Source organism: Cricetulus griseus, chromosome 5 (assembly GCF_003668045.3).
Source record: "Cricetulus griseus strain 17A/GY chromosome 5, alternate assembly CriGri-PICRH-1.0, whole genome shotgun sequence".
In the NCBI taxonomy this organism is placed as follows: domain Eukaryota; kingdom Metazoa; phylum Chordata; class Mammalia; order Rodentia; family Cricetidae; genus Cricetulus; species Cricetulus griseus.
Genome location: NC_048598.1, coordinates 186,099,537 through 186,127,161, shown reverse-complemented (window position 1 = coordinate 186,127,161; position 27,625 = coordinate 186,099,537). Strand labels below are relative to the sequence as shown.

Sequence of the window (27,625 nt, the reverse complement as noted above, 5' to 3'; positions counted from 1 at the left end):
TCCTCTCTGCCTCTCCTCCTCTCTCTGCCTCTCCTCCTCCTCTCTGCCTCTCCTCCTCTCTGCCTCTCCTCCTCTCTGCCTCTCCTCCTCCTCTCTGCCTCTCCTCCTCCTCTCTGCCTCTCCTCCTCCTCTCTGCCTCTCCTCCTCCTCTCTGCCTCTCCTCCTCCTCTCTGCCTCTCCTCCTCTCTCTCTGCCTCTCCTCCTCTCTCCCTCTCCTCCTCTCTGCCTCTCCTCCTCTCTCCTCTCTTCCTCTCCTCCTCTCCTCCTCTCTGCCTCTCCTCCTCTCTGCCTCTCCTCCTCTCTGCCTCTCCTCCTCTCTGCCTCTCCTCCTCTCTGCCTCTCCTCCTCCTCTCTGCCTCTCCTCCTCTCTGCCTCTCCTCCTCTCTGCCTCTCCTCCTCCTCTCTGCCTCTCCTCCTCCTCTCTCCCTCTCCTCCTCTCTCTGCCTCTCCTCCTCTCTTCCTCTCTTCCTCTCTTCCTCTCCTCCTCTCTGCCTCTCCTCCTCTCTGCCTCTCCTCCTCTCTCTCCCTCTCTTCCTCTCTTCCTCTCCTCCTCTCTGCCTCTCCTCCTCTCTCCCTCTCCTCCTCTCTCTGCCTCTCCTCCTCTCCTCCTCTCTTCCTCTCCTCCTCTCCTCCTCTCTGCCTCTCCTCCTCTCTCTGCCTCTCCTCCTCTCTCTGCCTCTCCTCCTCTCTCTCCTCCTCCTCTCTGCCTCTCCTCCTCTCTGCCTCTCCTCCTCTCTCTGCCTCTCCTCCTCTCTGCCTCTCCTCCTCCTCTCTCCCTCTCCTCCTCTCTCTGCCTCTCCTCCTCTCTGCCTCTCCTCCTCCTCTCTGCCTCTCCTCCTCTCTCTCCCTCTCCTCCTCTCTCTGCCTCTCTTCCTCTCTTCCTCTCCTCCTCTCCTCCTCTCCTCCTCTCTTCCTCTCTTCCTCTCCTCCTCTCTGCCTCTCCTCCTCTCTGCCTCTCCTCCTCTCTGCCTCTCCTCCTCCTCTCTGCCTCTCCTCCTCTCCTCCTCTCTGCCTCTCCTCCTCTCTGCCTCTCCTCCTCCTCTCTGCCTCTCCTCCTCCTCTCTGCCTCTCCTCCTCTCTCTGCCTCTCCTCCTCTCTCTGCCTCTCCTCCTCCTCTCTGCCTCTCCTCCTCCTCTCTGCCTCTCCTCCTCCTCTCTGCCTCTCCTCCTCTCTGCCTCTCCTCCTCCTCTCCTCCTCTCCTCTCCTCCTCTCTCTCCTCCTCTCCTCCTCTCCTCCTCTCTCTGCCTCTCTGTCTACTCTCCTGTCCCCAGAGGCCAGTCTCCCCTCACCTCTCCCCCTACCCCCCCCTTTTCCATTCCCTTCCCCCAATTTAAAAAACAAAACAAAACACTCCATGTGATCTATGTCACATGGCATCCTTCTTTCTAGCACCACTTTTTAAAATTGCAACATTGGTTCCCTAATTGGGAAAGGCTCTCCTGAAGCTTCCTCCTGCCTGCAGGCAGTTTGAGGCCTGTCAGGACCCAGGAACCTGGCCCACATACACCAGCCCCACTTCTCCCAGAAGGCTGGGTCCTTCCATCCAGCACTGGCATGACTGGTGAGCCACTTCCCCTTTCCCACGAGTGAGGGCTCCTCTCTCAAGCATGGTCTCTCGCCTTTTGTCCTCCTTAAGCCCTGGTACCAGGCAAGCACAGCTCTCTGGGGCCCAGAGCCTTGCCCCTCCCCCGCCTTTTCGTGATGACTCACTGGGTAGCCTGTGCCTTCCTAGTTTCTCAGACCCTCAAGTTCCTTCAGGCTTTGCCCTTTGGCCCCACACCCTGATTGGCGGATCACTGAGCAGCTTGTGCCGTTGTCACTCAACCCTCGCTTGATAAAAGCCTTTGGATCTTGTTCACTCATGGGGAGCGAATGAGCTTACCAAAAATCCACCTCCTGGCCTTTTATATCCTGATAGTTTATGGGTCCTTTACATTCTGCCAGCGATCTCCGAGGATGGAAGAAGGTGTTGCCCTTCACTCTTGCGCTTTTCCCTTCCCCCAATAGACCTCTCACACTAACTTTGTTGTGTGTGCCATGTTTGCTTAGTAACAGAGCCCACTGAAAGGTAATCACTTCACGCTGGGCCCCCACCCACCTGCTCCACCTTCTATAGGTCCGTTCTCTTCCACCTGCAACAAATCTGCTTTCTCGTTCACTGGAGGTTTCACCTTCTACTCAATATGTCAGTTGGGTCTCTGGTGGGCTACCCTACCCACCTCTGACCATTCCCTTGGATGTGAGGCTTTATTTCTCAAGCACGGTCCTCTCCTCACCTTCTGGCTTTTCTCCGAGTCCTGGTACCAGGTGACTGTGTCTCTCTCAGGCTCAGATTGGCTCCTGTTCTGCGTTTGACAAATCACTGAGCAGCCTGTGCCTCTTGATATCGGCCCTCTCTGAATTCCTGGGACGCTAGGAATTGCAGACCCTTGGGTCTGTCTTATCTGCCTCACTCATGGGAGCTGTGTCATTGCCCGTACCTCCTTGCTCCTGTTGGGATGTTTTTTGGAGACCCCCTGACCGTTCCTAACTAGCTGTTGTTGCAGGACTTCCAGCTGTTGGCCACAGAGCTGGGGGCACAAGACGTCCAAACATACCCAGCGATGGTGTGGGGATGGGAAAGGATCAGGGGCTTTAAGCCCTGGGGAGTAGACTTGGATCCAAGAACATCATTTTGCCAGCTCCGGTGGTGCCCGATGGTTTCACAGAGCCTGGACAGTGAAGTGAAACAGCCAGCTACTCCAGGACATGCCAGCACCCCAGTTTTCCCAGGTCCCCTAAAGATGAAGGATGCCCCCAAGGTCAACAGGAAGTAGTCTCGAAAACATGGCATCCTGACCTGCTACCCCTTTCTAACTCCTCACCTTTGTATAACAAACAAAAAGGAGGGATGTTAGTGTTCAGGCATCTGTGCTGGCCTGCCCTTGGGGTCCTGACAGGATACTCCCTCAGCTGCAGCCACTAAGAGCACCACCTGTGCACATTCACTGTGTTCCCTTTTAAAGGGGCCCTGCCTGCCTCCATATTTCTTTTTCTCCCTCTTTGTTCCTCTCTCTCTGTGTCTCTCTGTGTCTCTCTCTCTCTGTGTCTCTCTGTCTCTCTCTTTCTCTCTCTGTCTCTCTCCGCCTCTCTTCTCTTCTGCCGCTTCTGTCCCCAGAGGCCAGTCTCCTCCCTCCCCCCTTTTCCATTCTGTCCCCCCAATAAAGAATCCCTCCACGTGAGCTCTGTCTTTCTCTCTTGTGCTGCTTTTTAAAATCATAGCTGTCCCGTCCCAAAGTGGCTACACAGTGTTACGAATGCCCAGCTGTGTCCTCTGACTTACTCTAAGTAGAACGAGCAAAGGAGTGGAGCTCCAGGGGAACACTGGAATCTTAACTGCCACCAGTAAAGCCCATCGGCAGTTGGTGACTATCAGGCTTCCTTCTGTCTTGGACCAAGTGATATATTAGCAATGCATCATGTGCTCATACATTCAAGGCACACTTTGTGGGACTCTCCCTTATGAGAGGGTAGTTTAGAAGTTGTGAAAATATATTTTAAAATGTTGGTTCAACTTATAGGAGCGTTTATCTTCACGTGACTGTCAGATGATATATTATTCATACTGTTGTCTTCACTTTGAATTTGATGGACTCTACCCACAGTCACTCAGCTAAAAAGGAATAAGCAGGATTCACTGTACAATGCTTTGACTTGTAATTTTCTGCTCATTCCTTATACCAAGAATCACCATGTCTTCAAAGCAGTTGTAGACTGTTGGGGTGTTTGTAGATAGCAGCTGGGGCCTTTAGGCTCCAGGAGTAGCAACAACAGAAATACCAGGCCCAAGAGCTGCTGGAGACACTCAACCCAGAGACTTCTTACAGCCAGAACCAATCCAGGAGGCTCCAGAGGTGGAAGCCAGGCCACAGGAAATCAGAGAACAGTGTTAGTTCCTCTGCAGGCTTCCAGCTCTCCCATTAAGCTCACTGTGTAACTTTGTACAAGTCACTTGTTTTCCCTGGCTCTGACTTCCCAGCTAGAAAGAGACTTCCTAAGGGCCCCGTGAGTTCTTTTCAGTGTTTGTTCTGTAGCTGGGATGGGGATTATTCTCCTCCTGATGAATCCTCTCTGAGAATGTAGCCAGCCTTCTCACCTCATAGGATGTCTCACTTCCCAGAGCATCTCCCCAGGCAGTCTTGATTTGTTGTCTCTCTACCAGCCTCTCCTAAACAACTTTCTCTCTTTGCTTGCTCTAGTTTCCTAATGTCCATCGAAACCATAGAAGGAAATTGAACACAGAGCATCTGCTATGGGTTGACTGGGACAGAATGGAATAGGTTCTTAGCTCATTGATTCTGTACACGACTCCAGCCTCTAACCCCGTAGTAGTTCTTAACCTTCCAAACGCTGTGATGCTTTAATATATTCCTCGTGTTGTGGTGACCCTAACCATAAAATTTATCATTGTTATTGCGTAACTGTAATTTTGCCACTGTTATGAATCATGATGTAAATAGCTGTTTTCTGGTGGTCTTATGTGACCCCCACGTAAGGGTTGTTTTGACAACCCCCTTAAGGGTCATGACCCACAGGTTGAGAACCCCTGTGTAACCTTAAGCGTTGTGCTCACTTGGCAGTCCATCTCATCTGTACACTCCACAAAAGCTTGAGCCTTTTTTCAGTAGTGTAAAACTAAACTTAACAGGCAAGAGGACTTAGCTGGAGGGTCACACAGCATAGCGATGGCTGCAGCCTGGAGTGCCATCAGGCCACCACTGACTTCAAGGAGCACCACTAACTAAACAGCCTGAAATCATTCTCTTTCAGTGTCTAGAAGAGCAAACATCAGACCTGCTGTTGAGTCTCTGCCGGCTACGGCCCCCCTGAATGTCTGCTTTCTCTGTCTCTTTCCCTGCCTGGCTGGGCTTTGCACCTGAGATGTCTTTTGGTTGATTAATAACAAAAATAGCAATGAGGTTTTGTGTGTGTGTGTGTGTGTGTGTGTGTGTGTGTGTGTGTGTGTGTGTGTGTGTGTGATATACTAATTTCTATAAGTCATCCTTGAGAACAGAACTTGTGTTTTATGAAATCTGAACACTCAGACGAGGGCTGTGGGAAATTGAGACCAAACTGCAGAAGACTGTTACCCCTAAGGAGCTTCGTATGTAGAAGACACAGATAAAGCATAGATAAGACAGCTGGCCCCAGGAAATCTTTCAGAATCCCCACAAGGTCAGGAGGGCAACATTGGTGCCTCCATCTTACTGTTGGAGAAACTGAGCATCAATGTCCTAAGTGGCAGAGCCAAGAGACAAGAGTCTGGACCAGAACCCAACCAGGAATTCAGACCCCCAGCTCAGACCTAATTAAGTGAAATAAGTTTTCCAGCTGTTGAGTTATGGTCTGAAATGCCTGATGACCCTTTCCCTTCTATGAACGTCACCCCCACCCCACCCCCACCCCTGTGGTTGAAAGGATACACTATCCTTGCCCCATGGCAGCTGCCTCCAGCTCACTTACATTTTACTTATTTACATGTGTTTCTCTCTTTTCTCCTCCAGGTTGTGATCAATTATTCAATCGTGAAAGGGCTGAAGTACAATCAGGCAACACCCACCTTCCACCAGTGGCGAGATGCCCGTCAGGTCTATGGCTTAAACTTTGCAAGTAAGGAAGAGGCAACCACTTTCTCCAACGCGATGCTCTTTGCCCTGAACATCATGAATTCCCAAGAAGGAGGTAAGCAGGGCCTTATCTTTACTGGATGCCGAGACTCACTCTCTCTCTCGTTCTGTCTGTGTCCAAGCTCTAGTTATCTAGTTATCTGTGTCCTGGCATTGCTACTTCATTTATTGACATGATGGAGAGCCTCAAAAGCCTGCTGCTTGGCCTGAGGTTTGCAGGAATCACTAAGGATAAGGAAGAGGGGATAAACTGTCCTGTGTGAGGTACAGGTTTGTACTAATGTGTCCTGGAGCCCTCTGTGAGACATGTTTTATGTTGGCCATCCTATTGCTATGCTCCAGAACACATAGCTGACAAGAAACTGGCTAGACAGAATAGGTAAGGAGTGAATGGAGCCCTCCCTCAAGGCATGTTAGAAACTAGAGTTCACGGGTTCATGAAGAGCTACCTTTAATGTTCTGCAGCGAGCACTGGAGTAAAGGATGTGCCAAGTACTTGGGGACCACAAAAGAAAACAAGGAACTGCCCATCTGGGCTGTGAGGGAGACCCTGACAGCAGTGGTGGCATGTGAGCTCAGAGGAGCAAGGGTCACACCAGGCAGGTGTGTTGAGGAGGGAGCTGCTGCTGCAGAGGTAGAGGTGGGAGAGCTTGCGTGTGTCAAAAAAGACCACCATGCAGTGTAGCTGGGCCCGGGTACAAGTGAACAGCAGCTGGATGAAACTGGAAGGCCAAGCAGGTTAAGCGCCTGAACACGGCAGTTACAGCAGAGCACCAAGCTGCTGGTGGCTTTCAGCAGCTCTGAGGCAGGACCTGCGCCTTCCCAGTGAGGGTGGATTGCTGGCCTTAGACATGGCCCTGTAGTTGGCAGGCATCTTAACCTTGGTGGAGCACAGTGGTTACAGGCATGGAGCCACTCTTCTTGGTTTGAGCTCTGGTTTCCTGCATTCCAATCAAGAAACTGTTGAGCAACTTCCTGAAGGTTCCTGGGCCTCAGCATCCCTGCCTACAAATGCAGACATGTGGAGTTGTTTTTACATTTAAATGAGCTAGATGATTGTCATTTCTTGATATTAGCATGTGTATTAAGTCACTGCTGTTGCTACTGCCTGCAGCCACCACCACTCCTGCTACCACCACTACCAAAACTCAGAAGACATGTGCCCATGCTGCTAGAGGGAGATGACATTTAAACATAATTGAGCCTGACATATCGATACTTTGGGCCCAGCTGAAACACTTCAGGAGCTTTTGTGAGATAACAAAACTATATGGAGTGAGGTTCTGTGAGTTCTGTGTGAGTTCTGTCTTGCTGGGCTAAGACACCATTACCAAGGCAGCTTACGGAAGAAAGAGTTTATAGGCTTACTGTTTCAGGGGGTTAGAGTCCATGGCCGTCATGGGGGCAGGGGGAGCATGGCAATAGGAGGCAGGCATGGCACTAGAGAGTTTACTAGGAATGGCATTGGCTTTTGAAATCTCAAAGCCCACCCCAGAGACACACTTGCTTCGGCAACACCACACCTCCTGATGATTCCCAGAACAGTCCCACCAGCTAGAAAGCAGTCATCAAACATGAGCCTGTGGGGGCAATTTTCATTAGAGTGTTCCTGTCCAGCCAAGGCCCTCCATGTGTGTATTTTCTGACAGGAACTATTAAGGGGAAGACAAACATTTTTGTTAGATACTAAATCCTTTCAAAGCAAGTGCTTAAATTAAAACAGCTTTTACTATAGTCACTGTGGCCTCACAGTCAGTGCAGCCCTCGTTTTCAGGTAAGGTAGTCATGAACTGTCATGAGGAGATAGCTTCTTGGGGTCACATGGCGTCAATTCAACATCCCCAATGGACTGAATGAATGTTGTTGTTGAGGTTGGAATGGAGCCTGCCAGTTTGGGTGTGTGGATACAGAGTTAGTATGACTGGTTAGCAGTTGACAGCTGTTGATGTGTAAGCATGCACAGATCTGAAGCAGGCAGCTACAGTGCTTACTAGACCTGAAAGAAAGGCATCCTTGACCCGAGGGCGTCAGCATTCACACAGCCTCCCCCACCCCACCCCACCCCCACCATACTGAAGTTGTTTTGGTGGATTTTGAATTTTTTTTTTTTTACGATTTTATTTATTATGTATATAACATTCTGCTTCCATGTATATCTGCACACCAGAAGAGGGCACCAGATCTCATAACGGATGGTTGTGAGCCACCATGTGGTTGCTGGGAATTGAACTCAGGACCTCTGGAAGAGCAGTCGGCTCTCTTAATCTCTGAGCCATCTCTCCTGCCCGGATTTTGAACTTTTGATTATACAGTTATTTGCTCTGTATACAACTGACTGCTCAAGTTGCATGCATTGTATAGTTGCTTGTAGCATGACATGTTGAGTCCCAAAGTTGTACAGGATTCAGGGCTTAGGGTGGCATCTAGCACCTCATAAATAGATACACACACACACACACACACACACACACACACACACACACACACACACACACACACACACACACACACACACACACACATGCTCCTTAGGAATCTCTTCTAAGGCAAGTGTCTGCCTCCTGTGACCTTCTGGGACTTCTGTCTCCACAAGTGGGTCTTTCTCAGCTTTTCCTACCCCTCAATATGTGGACAGAACCTGGTATGGACTTAGGGTCCTTCCAGGCCTGCAGACACAGGCCACTTTGTTGTCCCATCTTAAAGTAAGCCATATTTGCTGCCTCCCCAAATACCAGAGTATGTCTTTGTGTCTTCAAGCTCTTAGTTCATTCTCACTACATCCCTGGGAGATGGTATCCCAGACACCTTCCCTGCTCTCTGGACCAGGGAGCCAAAGCTCAGAAAGAAAGTAATTGCCCAGAAATCCCATAGCCATTGCTGAAACTCAACACTGGAACCAAGTTGTTTGCATAATTGTGTTTTCTGGGTGCTAAAAAGCAAACATGCGTGCCTCAATTTCTTTTATTCACTTCTTTCCACAGAGGAGTGTTTTTGTTTTCTCTTGTTTAGTTTTGTTGTGTTTTTAAAGACAGAGTCCTCTATAGCCAATGATGACCTTAATTCTCTTGATTCAGTAGGAAGCATTTAGCATAGAGTCCTGTGAGGCAGGAGGCAGGGTTCTAACCCAGCTCCCCTGCTGCACTGCAGAGCTCAGGGTTTGTTTCTTTCTTCACTGCTGTTCTAGACTCTGAAATGGCAGGGCTGGTGTAGATATACTATTCCACAGGGAAGGCATGGGAACAGAAAGGTATTTAGTGAAGTAGTGGGTAGGTCATGCCTGCCAAGCATATTGCAGCATGCAGGCGAAGCCTACACATGAAGAACTACTTCAAGCCAGGGCGGTGGTGGCACACGCCTTTAATCTCAGCATTTAGGAGACAGGGGTAGGTGGATCTCTGAGTTTGAGGCCAATGTGGTCTACAGAGCAAGTTCTAGGACAGCCAGGGGCTTCACCTGTCATATCAAATGCATTAAGGTAGAAAACAGATTTCTAATTTTCTGAGCCAGAGCTTTTTTTTTTTTTTTTTTTTTTTTGAGAAGCAGTACTGTTTTTTAAACTGTTCTAGAATGTACTAAATTTTCTAGGAATATAATTGTGGCATATATCAAAATATTCTGTTTGTAACTTGACTGTCACTTGTTTTCTGTTTTGGAAACCCCTATCTCTAACATTGTAGCTGTGATATTTTTGTTACCCAGATGACTTCCTGTAACAAATCCATCTGTGGCAGCCACGTTTCCTCAGAGTCTGTGGGCAGGTGCAAGCAGCTCCCTGGTTCTCTCTTGCTGTAGGTGTGTCTGACCTTTTACTTATGCAGTGGACGCTTTATTATAGATCACTTCTCTGCCTCCCTTTACAGAACACTTAAGTCACTACCCAGATTTTTCTCATCTATATAGAGCAGTTGTATAATCCCCAAATTGCATTTCAGGGTAATACAGAAGACATTTCAAAATGTTGGTTATAAAGAAAAGCTTTGATTCTGAGAGGCTAGAGAACTGCTTGGCATGGAAGCTATATAAAATCAGACTCCCTCCTTGTTCCATATCTGTGCTTTCATTTTATTATCACCTAGCAGTACCCCATCCCACAACGGGGAAAACTGAGTCTCAAAGGGAGGAAATGTGGCAAGCACTTGGTCCCAACCACTTACTGACTTAACTCTATAAAGGAAACAGAGTGAGAAAGAAAATTGCTTTCCATTAATCTTGAGATAGTGGGTATGATAGTTTGAAAGAAAATGACCTCCAAAGGGAATGGTACTATTAGGAGTTGTGGCTTTGTTGGAGTATGTGGAGTATGAGGAAGTGTGTCACTGTGGAGGTGGGCTTTGAGGTCTCATATGCTCAAGCCATACCCAGTGTCTCAGTTCACTTCCTGTTGCCTTCTGATGAAGATATAGCCAGCACCGTGTTCTGCCTGCATGCTGCCATACTCCCAGCCACCACATTCCCTCCCATAATGGACTAACCCACTGAAACTGTAAGTGCCACCTCAGTTAAATGTTTTCCTTTACAAGAGTTGCTGTGATCATGGTGTCTCTTCACAGCGATAGAAACCTTACCTAAGACAGTGGCTATCAGAGGAAAAGAGCATGGTGGAAGAACCAGTCTACCTAAACTCAAATTTCTGTTTTGCTGCTTGGGCCCTGATCATGTGGCTACATCTGCAGATGGTCATAACGCCATGCACCAGTGGTAATTATGTGACCTGACTGTTGTGTGAGGTGCCTTGTGCTAGGAGATGTCTTTAAGGGCTATTCCCCCACTCTAAGCCACTCTGTCCTCACATCCAGCATTGTCTCAGACTACTTCAGGTCTCTCAAAGCTCACCACAGACATCTTATAATAATGTTATTCCAGGAGAGCAGGGCCGGGATGGAGCCTAAAGCAGGACACCTAGGTGATGGGACTTTGCCCCCTTCCCCCTCGAAGCTTCAGCTGACATTTCCAAAGGCAGATGTCCAGCCCCAGGTGGGCTCTGCTGAGTTGAAGCTTGGGAAACCTTCTGTTTCGTGAAGCCAAGTTTGTTACCAGTGGCCAGGGTCTAGGCCAGGTGTTTCCAGGTTCTTGGCCTCTTATCTAGCTGAAAATCGGGACTCTCACAGATTTACAAATATAGCAAGATAACTTACCTGGAACAAAGCCATTGTGCAGAACACTGTCAAGACTGACAGCAGGCCACTTGAGTCTGAGGGGCACTTGGGGACCCCAGTTATTGTTTCAGGCTTCCTCTTACGGGGTTCAAGCAAAGGAGGAACTGTACTAAGGGGTGTAGTTTGGGTGGTTCTGTTTTGATTGATTAAGTCATATAATCATTTTTTTTTTTTTACTGTGCATGTCTCATCTCGTAATGCATCTGATTTTAATGATATGGTATGCATACCCAATTACACATTGCCATAATTTAGTCAATAGGGGGTTCATCCTAAAAGTTCACTTAGACAAATATGCTTTTTGCAGCCAAAACCAGTTCAGGCCAGATCAGCTCTTCTATTCTTCCTACCTACCTAGATACATTAGGAACACGCTTGTATATGATCTCTAAATTTGCTAACTGCGCATGGCAGAGGGGGAGTACATGGAGTCTGATGTCATGCAGTGGGGATCTGAGGAGGCTCTGAGATTTTAGGACATTGTTCAAAGAGGGGATGTGTGCATAGCACATACAGGTGAAAGAGCTGGGTTGCCACTGCATTACTACAAGACAGGAGTGCATAAACCAAAACCAGATAGGGGCACAGGCCACTAAACTATGCCGTGTTTACCTGCCTCAAGTTTGCATTTTGTAGGTGACGAGGCTCACACAGTAGATTAAAGCTAGGTCTATACCAAAGGGGTCTCCCATATCCCAGGTAGTCTGGGTCTGAAATGCCCTTTCTTCCTGGAATCTGGAATCAGAGGGGGGGCTTTGGAAATCTGGCAGGTACGGGGCATCTTTTCCCTTTTGGCTGTTGGATAATGAAGACCACCTAGACCTTCTCCGTAGGTATAGTGCAGAGCCTGCAGACACTTCTGAGAGGCAGGCAGACTACTATATCCAGAACTTAGACCTCTTCCTTTGGGCATACTGGGAAGACTCTTGTCCCCGTGAGTCTGATTCACAGTGCCTGCAACAACAGTGTGAAACTGAGTTTCCAGGGGAGCAGCCCTGCTGTTGCTGACAGGCCATCTGACCTTGGGCAAGACTTAAGCCTCAAGTTTCCCATCTTAAGTGTGATACCTATCAGAAATGAGATCATAGAGGTGAAAAATACTAGCAACAGTAATTTTGAAGACAAGTTGGTCAGAATAGCCTTAGCCTGAAGTTAGGGGTATGTCCAAGCTCACTGTGGAAGTAGATGGATGGCTCCTTTAAAAGCATGAACCCAATACCAGAAGCTGCAGCCTAGGAAACCCCAGATATTAGATCTGGTTTGGGAAGGGCAGGAGGTGGAGCAGGATGATGTCCACGCAAAGGCAAGGTTGCAGGATTGGGGTTGAACTCAGCTGACTTCAGACCGTTTGTCTGAGGAGTGCCAGGGCCAGCAAACTACCCCAGGGTCTCACCCTGAAATAGCCAAAATAGTTCTGCTTTATTGATATCATGTAATGGGACTCTGAAAAAAGAGAGAGATCTCTCAGATTAGTGGAAATCCACATTGGGCCACTTGAAGTGATGTAAAGTGAATCTCTGAGAACATAATGGTTTGTTCTTTTCATATATGGCTTGATGTACTAAGATCTGACCATCCTGGGGCTAATAACAAATGTTTTTCCCAGATTCTCCCATCACATCACCCCCCAGCCACACACCCCTGCAGTGTCCTCACTCAGTGCCCAGTGGCCCACTGGCTGCGGCATGCTTGGAGCCAGGGAACGAGCTCACCAAAGGAATGTCTAGCCAGACATCTGAGAGTGGGAATAGTTGATTTCCTCACTGGGAAGCTGGAGAAGTCTTGAATCTTGGCTTCTTGCAGGCAGCTCCGGTTTTGCTTCCCTCAGACCTTTTTCTTCTTTGCTAGAAATTATCAAATGTTTGCCCACAAATAAGTAGAATTCCTGAACTGGTTTTGCATCTCCCTGGCTGTGGGGCTGTTGGTGGCTATTGATATGTCTTCCTCCAGGTGTGCCTTTGGGGCTTGGTGGAGCCAAGATCACACTCCCTCCCAGGCTTTGTTCCTGGCTTCTGACTTATCCCGTCTGCCCTGCCCCCTAGTGGTCACACTGTAGAAGTTGGAGCTTTGTGCTTGTCCAGCCATGTCACTCCATGAAGCAGAGTCTTTGTAACATTGTCTATGCCAACAGTATACACGTCACTTGCCACACGTTGCTCCTGCTGCGCTTTTCCCACCTCTGACCCTTTTTCCCTCCTTACTTGCCTGACACATTCAGAATCCCGTAGTTCCTCACTCTCCCCAGTGTGCCCCATAGTGCCTTTTTTTTTTTTTTTTTTTTTTTTTTTTGCTTCTATCCTGACAGTGGCACAGCACATGAATTCAGTCAGGTTTGGAAATTTTAAAATGGTCCTTTTTATCCCTAGGATCTGAAAATCCATGGTGCAGTGGCTTACCAGCAGTGGTGGCAAACACCTTTATAGCTCTTGGGAGGCTGAGACAGGTTGCTCTCCTGAGTTTGAGGCCAGCCAGGGCTACACAGGGAAACTCTGTTTCAAAAAAACCAAAAAAAAAAAAAAAATACAGCCTGATATCTGGGGTAGGTGCCCTCAGTAAACTTTGGCCAGGGTTGGGGAGCAAGCCAGGACCAGGGGGTGTGGCAAATCTGGAGTTCATTTACTAAACCCCTAGTCCTTAATTTAGCTTCAGGTGCCTTAGTCCATGTTGGGGGGGGGGGTAATGTGTGCTGGCCTGTGGCCCAGGAGAACTCTGCTATCTCGTGGTCTCCTACCAAGTCCCTCGGCCACATACATTTACTGTCCCCTTCCTGACGTGTAAGGACAGACCTAACAAGTTAGCCCTCACTTCACCTTCCAGATGAGGTCCAAGCATCCACTTGAGCTGATGGCCAGTGCTTCTTAAGTCCCTGATCTGCCCAGCCCTCCACAGTTGTCTCTGTCTTTGACTTCGTGCTGTGTTCTCCTGCTGGTGGCCTGTGTTTTGCATTGCTCTGTCTGTGAAGCCATCCCAGACGCACTGCTCCGAGAACCTTGACCCTTTCTTTAGCAGTGAACACACTGCTGCCATCCCATTGGCCCCAAACTCTTGGTTGTCTGGGTTAGGCCATGAGCTCGTTTGGAGCAAGCGCCTTGCCTTCCATATCTGTTTGTTTGCATCCTAAAGAGATTGGCTTGCAAGTGTTTGTGGTGTATTCATGAGTGAGCTGAGTGAGCAAGTTTGCCAAGTTTTCCTGGGCCATTCTGCGAACCTTGCATACATACTCCACACTCCCTGCCTCTGTCTCCTCCTCTGAAGACCACGATGAAGCCTCTGAATCACCAGCACCATTCGCTACCTGTGAAACTGGGCTCAAGGTGAGGGGTGCTATCTGTGATTGAGGGGCATGGTCAATGGAATTGTCTCACACAGAAATCGCACCCGTCACCTTGGCCTGCTGAGCACCACCCCAAACCAAGAAGCACATCATCCCACCAGTGTCCCTGGTGAAGGACCTATGACCGTGACCATGAGGGTGTGTGTGTGTGTGTGTGTTGGAAAAGGAGCTTTTGATGTGGACCTGGACAGTATGCAGGTCTCTGTGACCACTATGGCCAGCAGAGTATAACAATCTGTGGGAAAGTAGTTTGGTCCAGCATGACTAAGTAGCTGGTGTTGGTTCAAACTGCAGGACTCTGACCCCGAGTAGTTTAGTTTGGGCATATTTAAGCACAGAACAATTTGATATAAATTTTCCTGGCAATAATTAACTCAGTCCCAAATACGAAATAAAGCTTAAATTGTGACTACATCAAAACCTTCCATAAACATGGTTTCTGTAGATTGGCTGCATTGACACCTTCAATAATGCTAGATTCTGTAGATTGAGAAGCCCATGAAAACCATCTGGGGGAGGGTCGGTGTGGTCCCTGCCACACAGCATTGCAAAGGTCATCAGGCTCTTAACCATATCTGCTCCCAGCCTTTGGCTGGATAAACAAGTTATGCATGCCTCCCTTTGAAGGGACAACCCTGGAAGTTTAGCATTCCTGTTTCCCCTAGTGCTGAACTGTGAGCACAAAAACTACCATATCTCCCGTAGGCGCGATCTGTTCTCCAGCCCTTGTGCAAGCCACTTAGCCTTTCCAAGACTGTTTCTCCATCTGTGAAAGGGGTTGTCACACCTACCCCATAGGGGTGTTGTGAGGGCAGCACGAGACATTGTACAAGTTCTTTGTCACCTCAAAATCACAATAGGTGCTTGAAATTCCTCTCCTTACAAAGCAGGAGTTCCTGTGAGCAGCCGCTCAGGTGACAGTGCCCAGAGTGCACTGGGGCACACAGGATGATGGGACATAGTCTCTGCGGGTGACTTGGGAGTTCCCATCAAGGTCTGAGGAAAGGCTGGGCCTGACTTTAGGGTATCCTTCATGGGCCCTTTGATCTCTGAGAATCTCACAGTCCTCCTGCTGTGACCCTGTCCTTTAAAGTGCTGCAGTTTACATCCCAGAGAGAAAGGCTGTTTCCTCCTCCAGCACCAGGGTCACTTCCTTAACACTAATGGCAATGTGCCTTTGGGACTTCAGGCTCCTGAAACACCACATACCCAATGAGAATTTGTGAGACAGTGAGCCAGAGCATGCACACTGATGCACTCCTGTCCTGGGAGTCAGAGAGCAGCCTGGTAAGGTGAGGTACCTATAGTCAACACCGGCAGTTGACAGGAGTGGCATAGACTGGAGGCAAGAGATGCTGCTGTGCCCTAGCTGCCTGCATCTGCTCCACACACTGTTATCCTTAGCAACCATGGACCCAAAGCAATCCATTCCCCACCCCACCCCACCCCATGCCAAGTCTTAGTTACCTTATCTTTAAAGTGGACGCAAGGGCTAATGAAATGGCTTAGTTGATGAAGATGCTTGCTGCCAAGCCCTACAACCAGAGTTCCGTCCCCAGGACCCACAATGGTGGAATGAAGGAACCAACCTGAAAGTTGTGCTCTGACTTCCATACATGCACACATGTAAATAAAGGACGGACGGACGGACGGATGGATGGAAGACACTATTGCCTTTTTGAGTTACGGTAAAGGAGACAGAAGTGTGGCTTGTAATGCATGAAGCACTGTACATATTCAATTTGTGTTGCTCTTGAGCCTTGGCTCCTTTGCATCTTACATTGCTGGTGTAACACCCCTGGGACTGTCATAAGCTCCTTACAGAAAAGAAACTCCAGAACTACTGGAGCCTATAAGAACAAGGAGGCAGGGCTGGAGAGGTGGCTCAGTGGTTAAGAGTACTGCCTGCTCTTTCTTCCAAAGGTCCTGAGTTCAATTCCCATCAACCATCTGTAATGAAATCTAATGATCTCTTCCTTAATTTGCTGAATGCTACACTAGTGAGAGGGACTTCAGTTTTCAGTCCAGGTCTCTGCCCATCAGACTGTCTCCCAAAGAGACTCTGCTTGTCTGGTAGCTAGCACAGTGTCTAATGAAACACACTCTCATCGGGGGCTAATTATGAACGCTTCACTCTGCCCATCTTATGGGCAGAGATTCTAGAGTAAGTAGAGAATTCATTTTTGTTCTCTTTCTTTTGCTCTCATAGCACATATAATCTCTTTCCTACAGAATAACTCCATACCTGGTGTGGTAATTCACACCTGTAATCCTAGCACTTGGGAGGCTGAGCAAAAGGCTTGCTTCAGGTTAATACCAGCTTGGACTATAGAATGAATCCTTGTCTCAAACAAAAGAAAACACAACAATAATTTCACAACTTCACCTCTTATCTGAGAAGAGCCAGCTCAAACACAGTCGTGAATAGCCATCCTCAGGGCTCAGGAAGGCAAACCCTGAAGTTGCCTGCCTTCTTGCCCACCTGCTTGTCTGCTGCCCAACAACTTCGATCTGTCCACTCATTCAAAACGAGTAGGTTTTTATGACACCCACCAGGTCAATTTGAGTCTCTTTTCCACACAGCAAGCAGATCTTTCCAGTTCTAGGTATAACCTGATCACTGTCTTCATTCAGAGCTCTCAGGGCCATCATCTATAACTCAGAATGAAGTCCAAGCCTTTACAGGGTTTGCATGCTCTGGTCCAGGCTCTCCTTATTCCTTATTCCCTCTCCTTATTCCACCTTGTGTTTATCTAAATGCATTGCTCTCCTACCATTCCCCAGAAATGCAAGGACTTGATTCAGGACCTACACACTGAGTATATCGTTAAGGTCACAGTTACTTTCCTTACTTCACTGGAGACTCTGTGCAGTTAAAGATTTAGCCCATTATAACACGTCACCACAGTTCTCTCATTCTGCTATATTTTTCTTCATATGTGTTATGTCTTACCGCCTGCCTTGTCTCTTGAATATAAGCTGGACAGAAGTCTGTGCAGCAGTTTGTGTCTCTGCCTGGTTCACTAGCATCTAGCAAGTGTCATTTGAATGAATGAGTAGCCTGTGAATTACCGAGTTTCTATTCTGGGATATGTAGCTTTCCGTAGCAAAAGGAATTAGACATGGTCCCACACTCGCCAAGATCACCACAGGCAGAGAAGGGAGACTCATGGATATATGCCATGTGCTGTGATGGGGGAAACCAGGGGCTTAAGGGATTCTAGAGCAAAGGCCTGGGATGCAGGCAAAGGAGGTGGAGTAGGTGCCTTGGTCAGGCGGGCATGTGTAAGTTTTTCTGTTACAGTGATGGTCATTATGGAGCTTAAAGAGGAGTGAATGTTGGACTTGGCTTGGTTTCAGACCTCTCAGTTCTGTAATAAGGCATATGTGGTGGAATCGCATGGAGGAGAGGATACTCACCTCATGGAGGCCAGGAAGCAGGAAGAGGCGGGGCAGGGTTCCAAAGACAAGGTGCACCCTGCAGAGCCACACCACTGACACACATCCCATTACTCTGACCTTGTCCATTGATTTACCTGTTAATGAGTTTTGTAATTTCCTTACTACCTCTCAATAGCACTGCCATACCTTGAACACGTGCGGACACTCCATGCCTACACCTTAACACCATTCCTGCTGTGAATTGATAGAAGTTTGCCAGATAAAAAGTTGCCCAAGGGAAGCCGAGAATTGGTGGCTCACACCTTTAATCCCAGCACTCGGGAGACAGAGGCAGGCAGATCTCTGTGAGTTCGAGACCAGCCTGGTCTACAAAGAGCTAGTTCCAGGATAGGCTCCAAAGCCACAGAGAAACCCTGTCTTGAAAAAAAACAAAAAAAAAAAAGTTGCTTAAGGGGGCTGGAGAGATGGCTCAGTGGTTAAGAGCACTGGCTGCTCTTCCAGAGGACCCAGGTTTGATTCCCAGCCCCCACATGGGGACTCACAGCCATCTGTATCTTTAGTCCCAAGGGGATCCAGAGCCCTTTCCTGGCCTTCCTAATACTTGGTGCACAGACATAAATGCAGGAAAACATTCATATGCATGAAATAAAAATAAAACTTTGAAAAATGCATAGATATCTTTGCTGATGGTGCAGTGCACACCTGTAATCCTGCCACTTGGCTCAGGAGTTCAGGACCCATGAGGCCAGAGCAAGATGATGATGAGTTAAAGACCAACTCCAGCTACATGGCAAGACCTAGTCTTTAAAAATCATCATATGTATTTGGCATATCTGCATGCTGCTCCATGGAAGCACAGAGGAACAGCTGTCACTATGAGGAGCAACTCTAGGGAGTTCATACATTAGATAGAGAAGGGAGGAGTTCCACAGACTTAGCTGCCTGATCCAAATAGGTGAGACGAGGTTGTAAGAAACTAGGTCAGGAATTTAAGGCCTCAGATCCCAGACTGGGTGTTTCCAATGAGAAACACTGTGGAATCTTTACAGTTCCCTGTCCAAGGATTGCTGAGCAAGGACCATACTCTCTGATCTTCAACCTATGAACACAGGCTTAAGGAGGTAAGCCTGAGAAGAGGCCAGTGAGAGGCTGACGGGAGTCCTCCAAGTGATAACACAAGAGGCCTAGATATAGACAAGCCAGACAGCATGTGTTTACAGTTTTCAGGAGAAATGCCAGAGACCAAAAGCAGGAGAAACCACAGTCGTTGTGAGGAAACAGACACCTCTCTCAAACAGTGCTAATTTCAGTATCCCATATAGAGTGTGGGTACCCTAAGTGTTATGCCAGGCCCTAAGCTGGGGTGCCAGGATACTGGGAAGGCTGAGTGACCTACATTCCACACTTCTGATAGCAAGCACTGACTTAGGCCACAGAGAAGCCCACAGTGAAGGTGGAGAGGAAGGGAAGCGACTGCCTCAGCCGCCTGAGCAGCCGAGGACGGCAGTGAAGTACAGAGAAGTGCCGGGGTGTGAGTTCTGGAGCTACGTGTGTGCAGCCCAGACAGAGGGTGCCAACAGCTCATCCATGTCCAACACAGACCAGCTGCCATCTCCAAAAAGTGCCATCCACCTAGCCAACCTTCTGCCTTGCTCTATGCTTTGGCACCCTTGCCCTAGGGGGAGGAAGGGGTTTGTTTGGATTACAGAGTTTGCATACCATCCCTTCAGGACATCAAAGCAGGAACTCACAGCTAATCACAGCCACATCCAAGAGTGAAGAGCAAATAAATGCATCCATGCTTGCTCTCAACTGGCTTTCTCCTCTTCTGGACCCCCCCCCCAAAGGCTGTTTTTCCCAGGTGCTTCTAGGCTGTGATGACAGTTAAAACTTCCCCAGCACAACCCCCAAGGAGGGTGGGAAGGAGTAATGATGCCTAGCATCTCAGGGCCTGGTGACACCTCCTGTTACTGTCCCCATGGACCTGGCTGCCACTGCTTTGCCTGTCTCATGCCATAGCTGCCATCAAGGTGTTACATAGCCATCATAGCAGCTCTACTCTGAAGGTAGTGCCTGGGTCACACCCTGAGGAGATAACTTCAACAGCTGCAGAGCCCAGCTCTGTGAACCAGAGCACAGCACAAATAGGAACACTAGCCTGACACACGGAAGCCACCGTCGCTGTGCTCACAGGCATGGCAGCACTGAGGCATGGCTGAGTGTACAGGGACACTGCCCAGAGACAGCAAGGGTGACAAGGCAGGGTGAGAGGTGACTATTTGCTGCCAGGTTCAGTCACTGCTGCACACATCTTAGAGGTGGGAAGGCTAGAAAAAAACTCAGGAACGACAGGAGCATATTAAGAGAAAAGACAGATATATTGGTAACAAAAAAAGGTGACAAAAGAGCAAGAGGCCTAAGGAGGACCAGGCAAGATCCAGGGGCAAAGCTGCCCAGCACCCAGGAACTCATCTGTCTGCTCACCTGTCCTCTTTCCCCGCACACATACCCTGCCTGCTCCAATAAGCATAAGAGGAGAGCTGGAGTGGGAGGTCCCTTCAGACGACACCTGGTGTCCTCGAGGCCTATGAGCAGAGCTGCTTACAAGGGGTCTGCACAGTCCCTCAGGGACCATGGAGCATGCTGGAATCAGGTAGCCAGGAGGGTTCTGATAGGTTAGTTGGGAAGCTTCATCAAAGATTGACGAAGTGAAGCCCACTTGCCCGCAGGACAGCGTATCAGTTACCACTGCACCAGCCAGGCGGCTGAGGAAGAGGAGGTAAGTGGCCAGGATGCAAAAGGCACCTTGCAGACGGTGCCGAGGAGCCCTGCCCGTAATGGTCAGCAGGGAGTGGACCTTTCGCTGCTTCTGCTTCTGCCACTGTGACTGCACCGTGCTTTGCAGAGTGACCTGTAGGTGATGGAGCTCCCCCTCTCCTTCCTGCTCCTCCTGGGATTTTTCTCTGTTCCCAACTGCTGGGGCTGGGGTTGGGGGGCTGAGTGCTGCATCTTGGGGACAGCTCCTCTTACCGCATCCAGGGTCCTTGCAGAAGTGGCAGGATAAACTGGCATCAGGAGGCCTGGGCTCCTGCCCCAGCGACAGTGCCCAGTAGAGGCCTGATCACCCATCACAAGTTGAGACTCAGTTTCCCTACTTATAAAGGAAAACTAATATACCCTACTAGGGAATTGGGCAATTTAATCCCCCAAAGTGATAAGAAAATGCTTTCTAAGACACAAAGATAAGAGATGGTTACTGAAATTTATTGTTTGGGTTTCATTTAAAGATTAATGAGTTTTTGGGAAAGAGGAAAAAAAATTATTACTAGGAAAACTTCTTGCCTAAGCAGACTACCTAAGCACGCCAAGCCTATGGATGGGGTGTTTGGCCTGGGAACCGGAGGCTGTGTCTGGTTGTGTGTTGACTCTGATGTGGACATAACCTTGGGCAAGCCACTACCTTATCCCTAGGCTTCAAGACCCCTCCATGCAAGGAGAGGGTGGGGGGACGATAGAAGGGGTACTGACTGGTACCAAGCCTCTAGCTGTCATCTGTCAAAATTTAAAAGTCCGGTGGCAAGGACTGGTCAATTCTTTTCCCAGTGTGGCCTGGCTGCTCCCTTCTTGGAAGCAGTCTCCCTGTCTGTAAGAGAGGCCTTCCTATGCAACAGGGCTTTAACAGCCTGAGCTCTTGGGTCAGGCAGTATCTGCTGGTTATAAGGAGTTGAGTTCTAACATCCAGCCCAGGGCCAGGGCTCAGGGATGAGGGACTGTTGCTCTAGTATCAGGAGTGGCAGACCAGCTAACAAAGATACTATCTGAGTACAACAGCCTGTGGTGGCCAGCCATCATGAACCTAAACTGCTGTGCCAGAGACTAGGCAGAAAAGACTGAAAAATTCATCCAGCATTCCTTTCAGCAAGCAGCTAAGCCATCATTAAAATGTGGAGGTGCCCAGGCATGGTGGCACACGCCTTTAATCCCAGCTCTCAGGAGGCAGAGGCAGGAGGATCTCTGTGAGTTCCAGACCAGTCTGGTCTACACAGCAAGTTCCAAGCCAGAAAAAAAAAAAAAAAAAAAAAAAAAAGGAGGAGGAAGAAGAGGAGGAGGCAGTAGTCAAGCATTTGTCCACTGGTGAGCTTAACACAGGAGCTGCCTTTGCCTTGTACGTGTGGAGGTAGAGGTGTTTGTGTAGCCAAGACTGAACATAATCTGTTTAAAGGGCTAGAGTCCTGGGCTGGAGGACATTTGTCCTGGGAGCTTGCTCCAGTCTTCCTACACATTCCTGTGTAGCTTGGACCAGGTCCTCGGCCACAGCCTCCACCCTTACGTGGACCCCTGTCTGCATAGCAGCAGGAGCAACACTCATATAGAAGGAAGGGCCTAGTTTCCAGCCAAAAGGAAAAGAGGAAAAGCAGGCAGCTGGGGAGATGGCAGCAGGGGCAGCGTCGAGCAACTCAAAGAGGGTTTGGGACACTGCCCAGCACAGACCAGGTGGCTGTCGTTTGCTGGCCAGAAATTACATCAGGCGTTACTGAGCGGGTGTAGGTCCTTTGTCTCTGGCAGTCCCAGGATCTCAGGTTCCATCTTTTCAGAAGGCCAGGAGATGCCTTTCCTATAGAGGGTGACTGGAAACTTAGCCTGTGCTCTGTCCCAGAGGAGCTGGGGCTGCTGTCCTGAGTCTCGTGGGTGGGGAGGGAGGGAGGGAGCAGCAGACCTTCATTAGGAGCAGCTGGCAGCCTTGCCTCATCTGCCCACCTCAGAATGTAAAGTTACACAAGACATCCAGGGAGGGGCTGGAGGGATGTGTAGTCACTTTTAACCTGTCCCAAAGGTGGTGCCTGCTACTCATGCATGGTCTGAAAATTCAACCTGAGGGGAAGCCCCACTATCCCAAGATACCTAGTGATAATTTTTGGTATGTCTCCTTGTTGTCCTTTTGAATTATAGAGATTTGGAGGCATTGCTACTCCAAAAAGAGCACTGGCCTAGCATGCCCGAGGCCCCAGATTTAATCCCTAGGACCAAAAGCCGACGTTTGGAGGAAGAGAGAAATGATCCTCATTTCCATCCTTTGCATGTAGGAAACTGAGGCCCAAAGAAAGAAAGAACTCCCCACAGCACTTAATACTTAGTGGCAAACCCAGGAGTCTAATCCTGCACCCACGAGGATGTGAGTTCAAGACTGGCCTGAGCTACATAGGGGAGACCCTGTCTCAAAATGCCAAAGATAAATACAGTGACATAAAATTACCCTGAAGGAGAAGTCTGTAAGTGTGAGAATGGGAAGGAGCTGAAAGGCGAGACTGAGGGCTGGCAGGAGGCCTGGAGGAGAGTAGTGCATGGATCCCCCCAGAGGACCGTAAAGGATCCCTACTAGACCACCCCCTCTGGGAACAGCTCTGGCCAGACAGTTCTCAAACGTGAAGCTTTTCCCCACAGGGCCCAGTGTATTCTAGTCCTCTCCTCTTCTGCCCCAGCCATGACAGGTGACCCGGAGTACCTCACCTGCTCCATTGTCGTAGAGTTTATTGGCTTAGCTACTCTTTGAGAGTCTGAACTATAGACCTCTGCTGTTTTCTAAGATTTTTTGATCACCAGTGCTCTCAGCCATTGCTTGGAGATCTTTCGAGTTTGTCAGCCATCTTTATTCATCAAATATTCATTTCATGTTGACTGGGTGCCAACAAGGTTTGAGTGCTGGGAATCTGGAGGTGTCTACAGTAGAGCAATGGTTAGGCTGTTGTGTGCCTGTGCTCTTCCTGTCTTCCAAGCCCAACAAACATGCATAATATGCCCTAGTGAGCACAAAAGCTCAGCGTGAAAGGCCAGGCACAGAGCACTCTGTGCACCTGGGCACCCAGGTCTGGCCTGTCCATGTCCCAGCCTCTTGGTCAGTGTGAAGAGGGGGAATGGGGGAAGAGGGGAAGCCGTCTATATCTGGTTCGTTCTTCCTTCCTCTGCTCTCTCCCGCCCCCTCCTTTACACAAGGGCAGCTTTCCCAAAGATGACAGTACCCTGATCAGAATCCTTAGGATAGCCTTATATCAAAGACGAGTGTTACAGAGTCCTCTTCAAAGGAGCCGTACACTGCCTAGGGAGATAGCTCAGTCAGTAAGTGCTCAAGGACCTGAGTGTGAACCCAAAAACCCACCTGAGAAAGGAGTGGTGATGTGTTTGTTGCTGGGAAGGCAGAGGCAGGCAAATCCCTGGGGTGGACTGGCCAGCTAGCTGAATGAGTGAGTTCTAGACCGATGAGAGAACTTTGCCCCCCACCCCCCCCAAAAAAAGTTGACTGGCACCTGAGAAATGACACACACGTGTACACACATACCCTCAGACACATGTGCATGTGAACACATGGTATGCATGTGTGTACATGCACATAGAGGAGTGCAGTATAAGGAAGGGGCATGTTTCTAAGGAGAACTGTTTGGCCCTCATAGTATGCCAGCCACTGAAACGGAAAGGAGTTCAGCAAATGAAGTTGATTTGCAAGGTGCTCAGTGTGGCGATGGGAGAGCAGGTCTAAGATCAGCCTCCCAGGGATAGGGCTGAAGATACTCAGGGGCTGAACGGGGTGTTTTGAGTTGTGGGCAGGGCGGTGGAGTAGACTAATCCCTGATCTGTGTGTGCGTAATCATTTCACAAACCGACCTGCAGTCATCTCAAGAAATCACAGCACAGCTAGGGGTGAGGCCGTAGGCCTGTGATCCCCAAGTGCAGGAAGCCAAGGCAGGAGGACTGAAGTAAAACCCAGCCTATGCTATCTAAAAAGACAAAGAATGGAAAGAAAAAAGGTATTGATGCATGCCTCTAACCCCAGCTTAGGAGATAGAGGCAGGAAGATCAGGAGTTCAAGGTTCCTGCCAAAAAAAAAAAAAAAAAAAAAGGCAGTCAGAGGCATGAGGACATTAGCGTGATTTCTGAGTGGAGTTTGGGGGCCATCTGTTGGTACAAGATCACCAAAGGGTCAGTGGTTTAAAAAAAAAAAAAAGTTTTCAAATACTTGAAGAAAAAAGAAAATTCAGATGACCATATGACTACACATCAGCAAAACTAGTAGAGACTGATAATATGTTAGGTGCATTTCCTCCCAAAATAGTGATTTATTTTTTTTAAGTCAATTGAAAGCATCTCAGGTTGCATTTTTTTTTTTTCTTCAAGTGCTAGGATTAAAAGAGAGCACCACCATGTGTGCAGCAAGCTTACTTAGTCTTAAGGAAGCCTGTGAAGAGTGGAGAAGGTTGCTCTTACCTGCTGTCACCTTCAGTGGGTTCTGCATCTGTTTCTTGGCTGCCCGGTGCTGACTTCTCTCATAGAGTGGGTTCACTTTCCTGGTCCCCACTGTCTTCCAGCTACACTCTGCCTTGGGTCTTTCTGCTGCATCCTCTCCAGCCAGCTTCCTCTCTCCTTCCGCCATTACTTACATCTATGAGCCCATAGGGGACCCAATGGAGACTGGGCCCTCTTCACTCTCTACTTGTTTATTTCCTGTCGTGGTTCCCACCTTGTGACCTTCAAGGTTAAAGGACATCCTCTGATTCCCCAGGTGTTTGGGAAGAATGAGTGGGTGGTGGCACTGGAATTGAGGCTGGGAAGTAGACCTTCCCCATCATGAAACAGACAAGACTGGGTTCTGGTTTCCGCTGAGGCTCAGCCTCTATCTCCTAGCAGCTCTTTGTGTTCTGAGAGGAAGTACCTCAGGACCACCCATCCCTACCTCTTCTCTTCCATCTCTTGCTGACAGGAGTAAGACCCTCTATGGGGGCTGGACTCACAGGTGCCAGTCATACCCCGTGGGGGTTCCAGATGTGTCGCCACTTGCAGATTTTACACGGATGCTGGGGACTGGGACCAGAGCCTCAAGCTTGTGCAGCAAGCACTTCACACCCCATGTGACCACCTTTGATTCCAGCCCCAGGGGACCCAGTGCCCTCTCTGGCCACCATCAGCACCCACACTCTGAAGACACAGAGACACACAGAAATAAAAATAAAGTAATCCTTTTTTTTTTTTTTAATACCCCTAAGTACTGAGCTGTAGAAGGTAAATCAGGGGATCAGGGGCCCTCCTTTTCCTCACCCTACCTCTTACAGGGACACAGCTCAGCTCAGGAGGCAAGAGGTAACACAGTGAGTCTGTCGTTGTGGCCAGTGGTTACAGGCATCGGGGAAGTTACCTGCCTTAGTCAGAAGAGGACAGATAAGATTAGTCAGGACCAGAGCTTCCTCACTGGTATCCACTACCACTTGAGAAGCACTGCTGGCTGAAGGGGCCCCCGTAAGTGGGCTGCTGTCCAGGGCTTCCCAGGGGACCAGCAGCCCTTCTAGCTGACCATGCCATGGGACAGCTGGACCAGTGGGTAGAGAAGAGGGACTCCAGGAGCTTCTTCTGCTTTCAGCTGACTCTAGAATGTATCTTCAGGACAGAGCTCTGAGCCTGCAAGGGACTGCGGCTCCTGATGGCCTTTCCCTGCTTTCTGTAGCAGCAGGGGAGCTGAGGGTTTGGGGAGTCTAGGCCAGCATACAGATTGAGGAATCCAAGTGTGTGACAGCAGAGCACTGTGTGAGCATGGCTGCAGCGGCTACTATGGACCATACATCCAGGGTCTTAGTCCTGAAGTAGTGACCACACCTCAGACAACAAGCAACACAAGGTTGCCTGGATATGAACGCAGCATGCAGAAGGAGGAAGGACAAAGTCTGAACTCAGGGGTGAGCTCGGTGGTTCAAGCTAGAACTTAAGGCCTGTGCATTAATTACTTGTCTGCTGCTGGGAGAAAACACCATAACCAGAAGCAGCTTACTTATTTTGGCTTCCAGTCCCAGAGGGGTAGAGTCGGTTGTGGTGGGGAGGAGTGGCTGTGGTGGGGAGGAGTGGCGGTAGCAGGGAGCAGAGATCACAAAGTAGCACAAGGCTGTGAGCGCCCTCCCAAAGCCTGCCCCCAGTGGCAAACTTCCTGAATCTCCCCCAAACAGCACCACTAACTGGTGACCAGGTGTTCAAATAGCCAGGGCTATGGAGGACAGTTTCCATTTAAACTACCACAGCCTTAGCCAGGCTGACAGCAGAGCCCCAAAATGTAGGGCTAAGGTGTTGTGAAACCTGCCTTTGACAGAATGAGTGAGGCAGGGGTCAAGGAGCCCCTCCTACTGAGCAGACACAGGTGAAACCTGAGAGCAGTGTCTAGGGACAGGGAAGCTTGTGTCTCTTCAGGGAGCCTGTGAGTCCAGCATCTCATCCTTCAATCCAGTCTCAGTCTGACCTCATGGTGAGACTGAGCCTGAGGAAGAATGAGACACTTGGCAAGGGTTTTGTCCTGCTCTGAGTCATGCATGACCTTTGAGCAAGTCATCTATCCTTCCTGGGCCTGGTTTCCTTAGTGGTCCCAAGTCCTCCTGGACACCTCCTAGCTGTGTGAGAATTGCAATTGTAATATAGATTAAGCAAAGAAAGTGTCTGGGCATTGCTCTGATGACGTTCCTACAGTACAGTACATTTTCTGCACCTAAGAGGATTAGGACGAAGACCCTGGGCTTCAGGGAGTAGGAGGCTGAAGAGTCTCCCTGCTGTCTGAGCTTCTCCCAGCAGGGGGAACAAAGCTGCTTGCACATCTCCTCTGCCAGCTGCTGACTGTGTACTTCCCAAGGGACACCTGGCCGGCGGGAAACAGCCAGCTCTTTCTTTTGGAGCTGCAGCCTGGATTTCTCTTTAAATGTGGCACAAAGCATGCACCAGCCCTCCTGTGACCATGAGGCTCGGCAGAGGGATCCTACCCTTTTGGGTACAAAGTGGGTGTGGCCAGAGTGTTTCATGGTGGCCCAGAACAAAGGGAGCAGTAGCAGGACCTGACTCTGCTGCTCATGGCTGCAGACTCCCCATGTGAGCAGCAGGTACAAAGGAGGGCCACGTCACCTGTGTAGTCCCTAGGTTCAGTCCAGCCCTGCCACTCACCAAAGACCCATCAGAGCTGATGATTCTTAACGTGCTGATGGTGGGCTCAGGAGACACTGGCAACTGAAGGAGCAGACACAGCAGTGCTGTGAAAGAAAAGTGGGTAGATG

At 49.2% G+C, this 27,625-nt stretch overlaps 1 protein-coding gene and 1 non-coding gene across 4 annotated transcripts in view; both read left to right on the top strand.

Moving 5' to 3' along the window:
- Evl (Enah/Vasp-like) overlaps positions 1-27,625 on the top strand; it is a 143,137-nt gene that overhangs the window by 101,886 nt on the left and 13,626 nt on the right. For all 3 annotated transcript variants that reach the window (XM_027416377.2, XM_027416374.2, XM_035445582.1), the window contains exon 3: positions 5,544-5,721. In XM_027416377.2, the coding sequence (XP_027272178.1) occupies positions 5,544-5,721 (178 nt within the window). The remainder of the gene's footprint in view (positions 1-5,543; positions 5,722-27,625) is intronic.
- On the top strand, positions 14,131-14,215 carry Mir342 (microRNA mir-342). The gene has a single exon (NR_105216.1). It is a non-coding gene; the product is annotated as a microRNA mir-342 (primary transcript).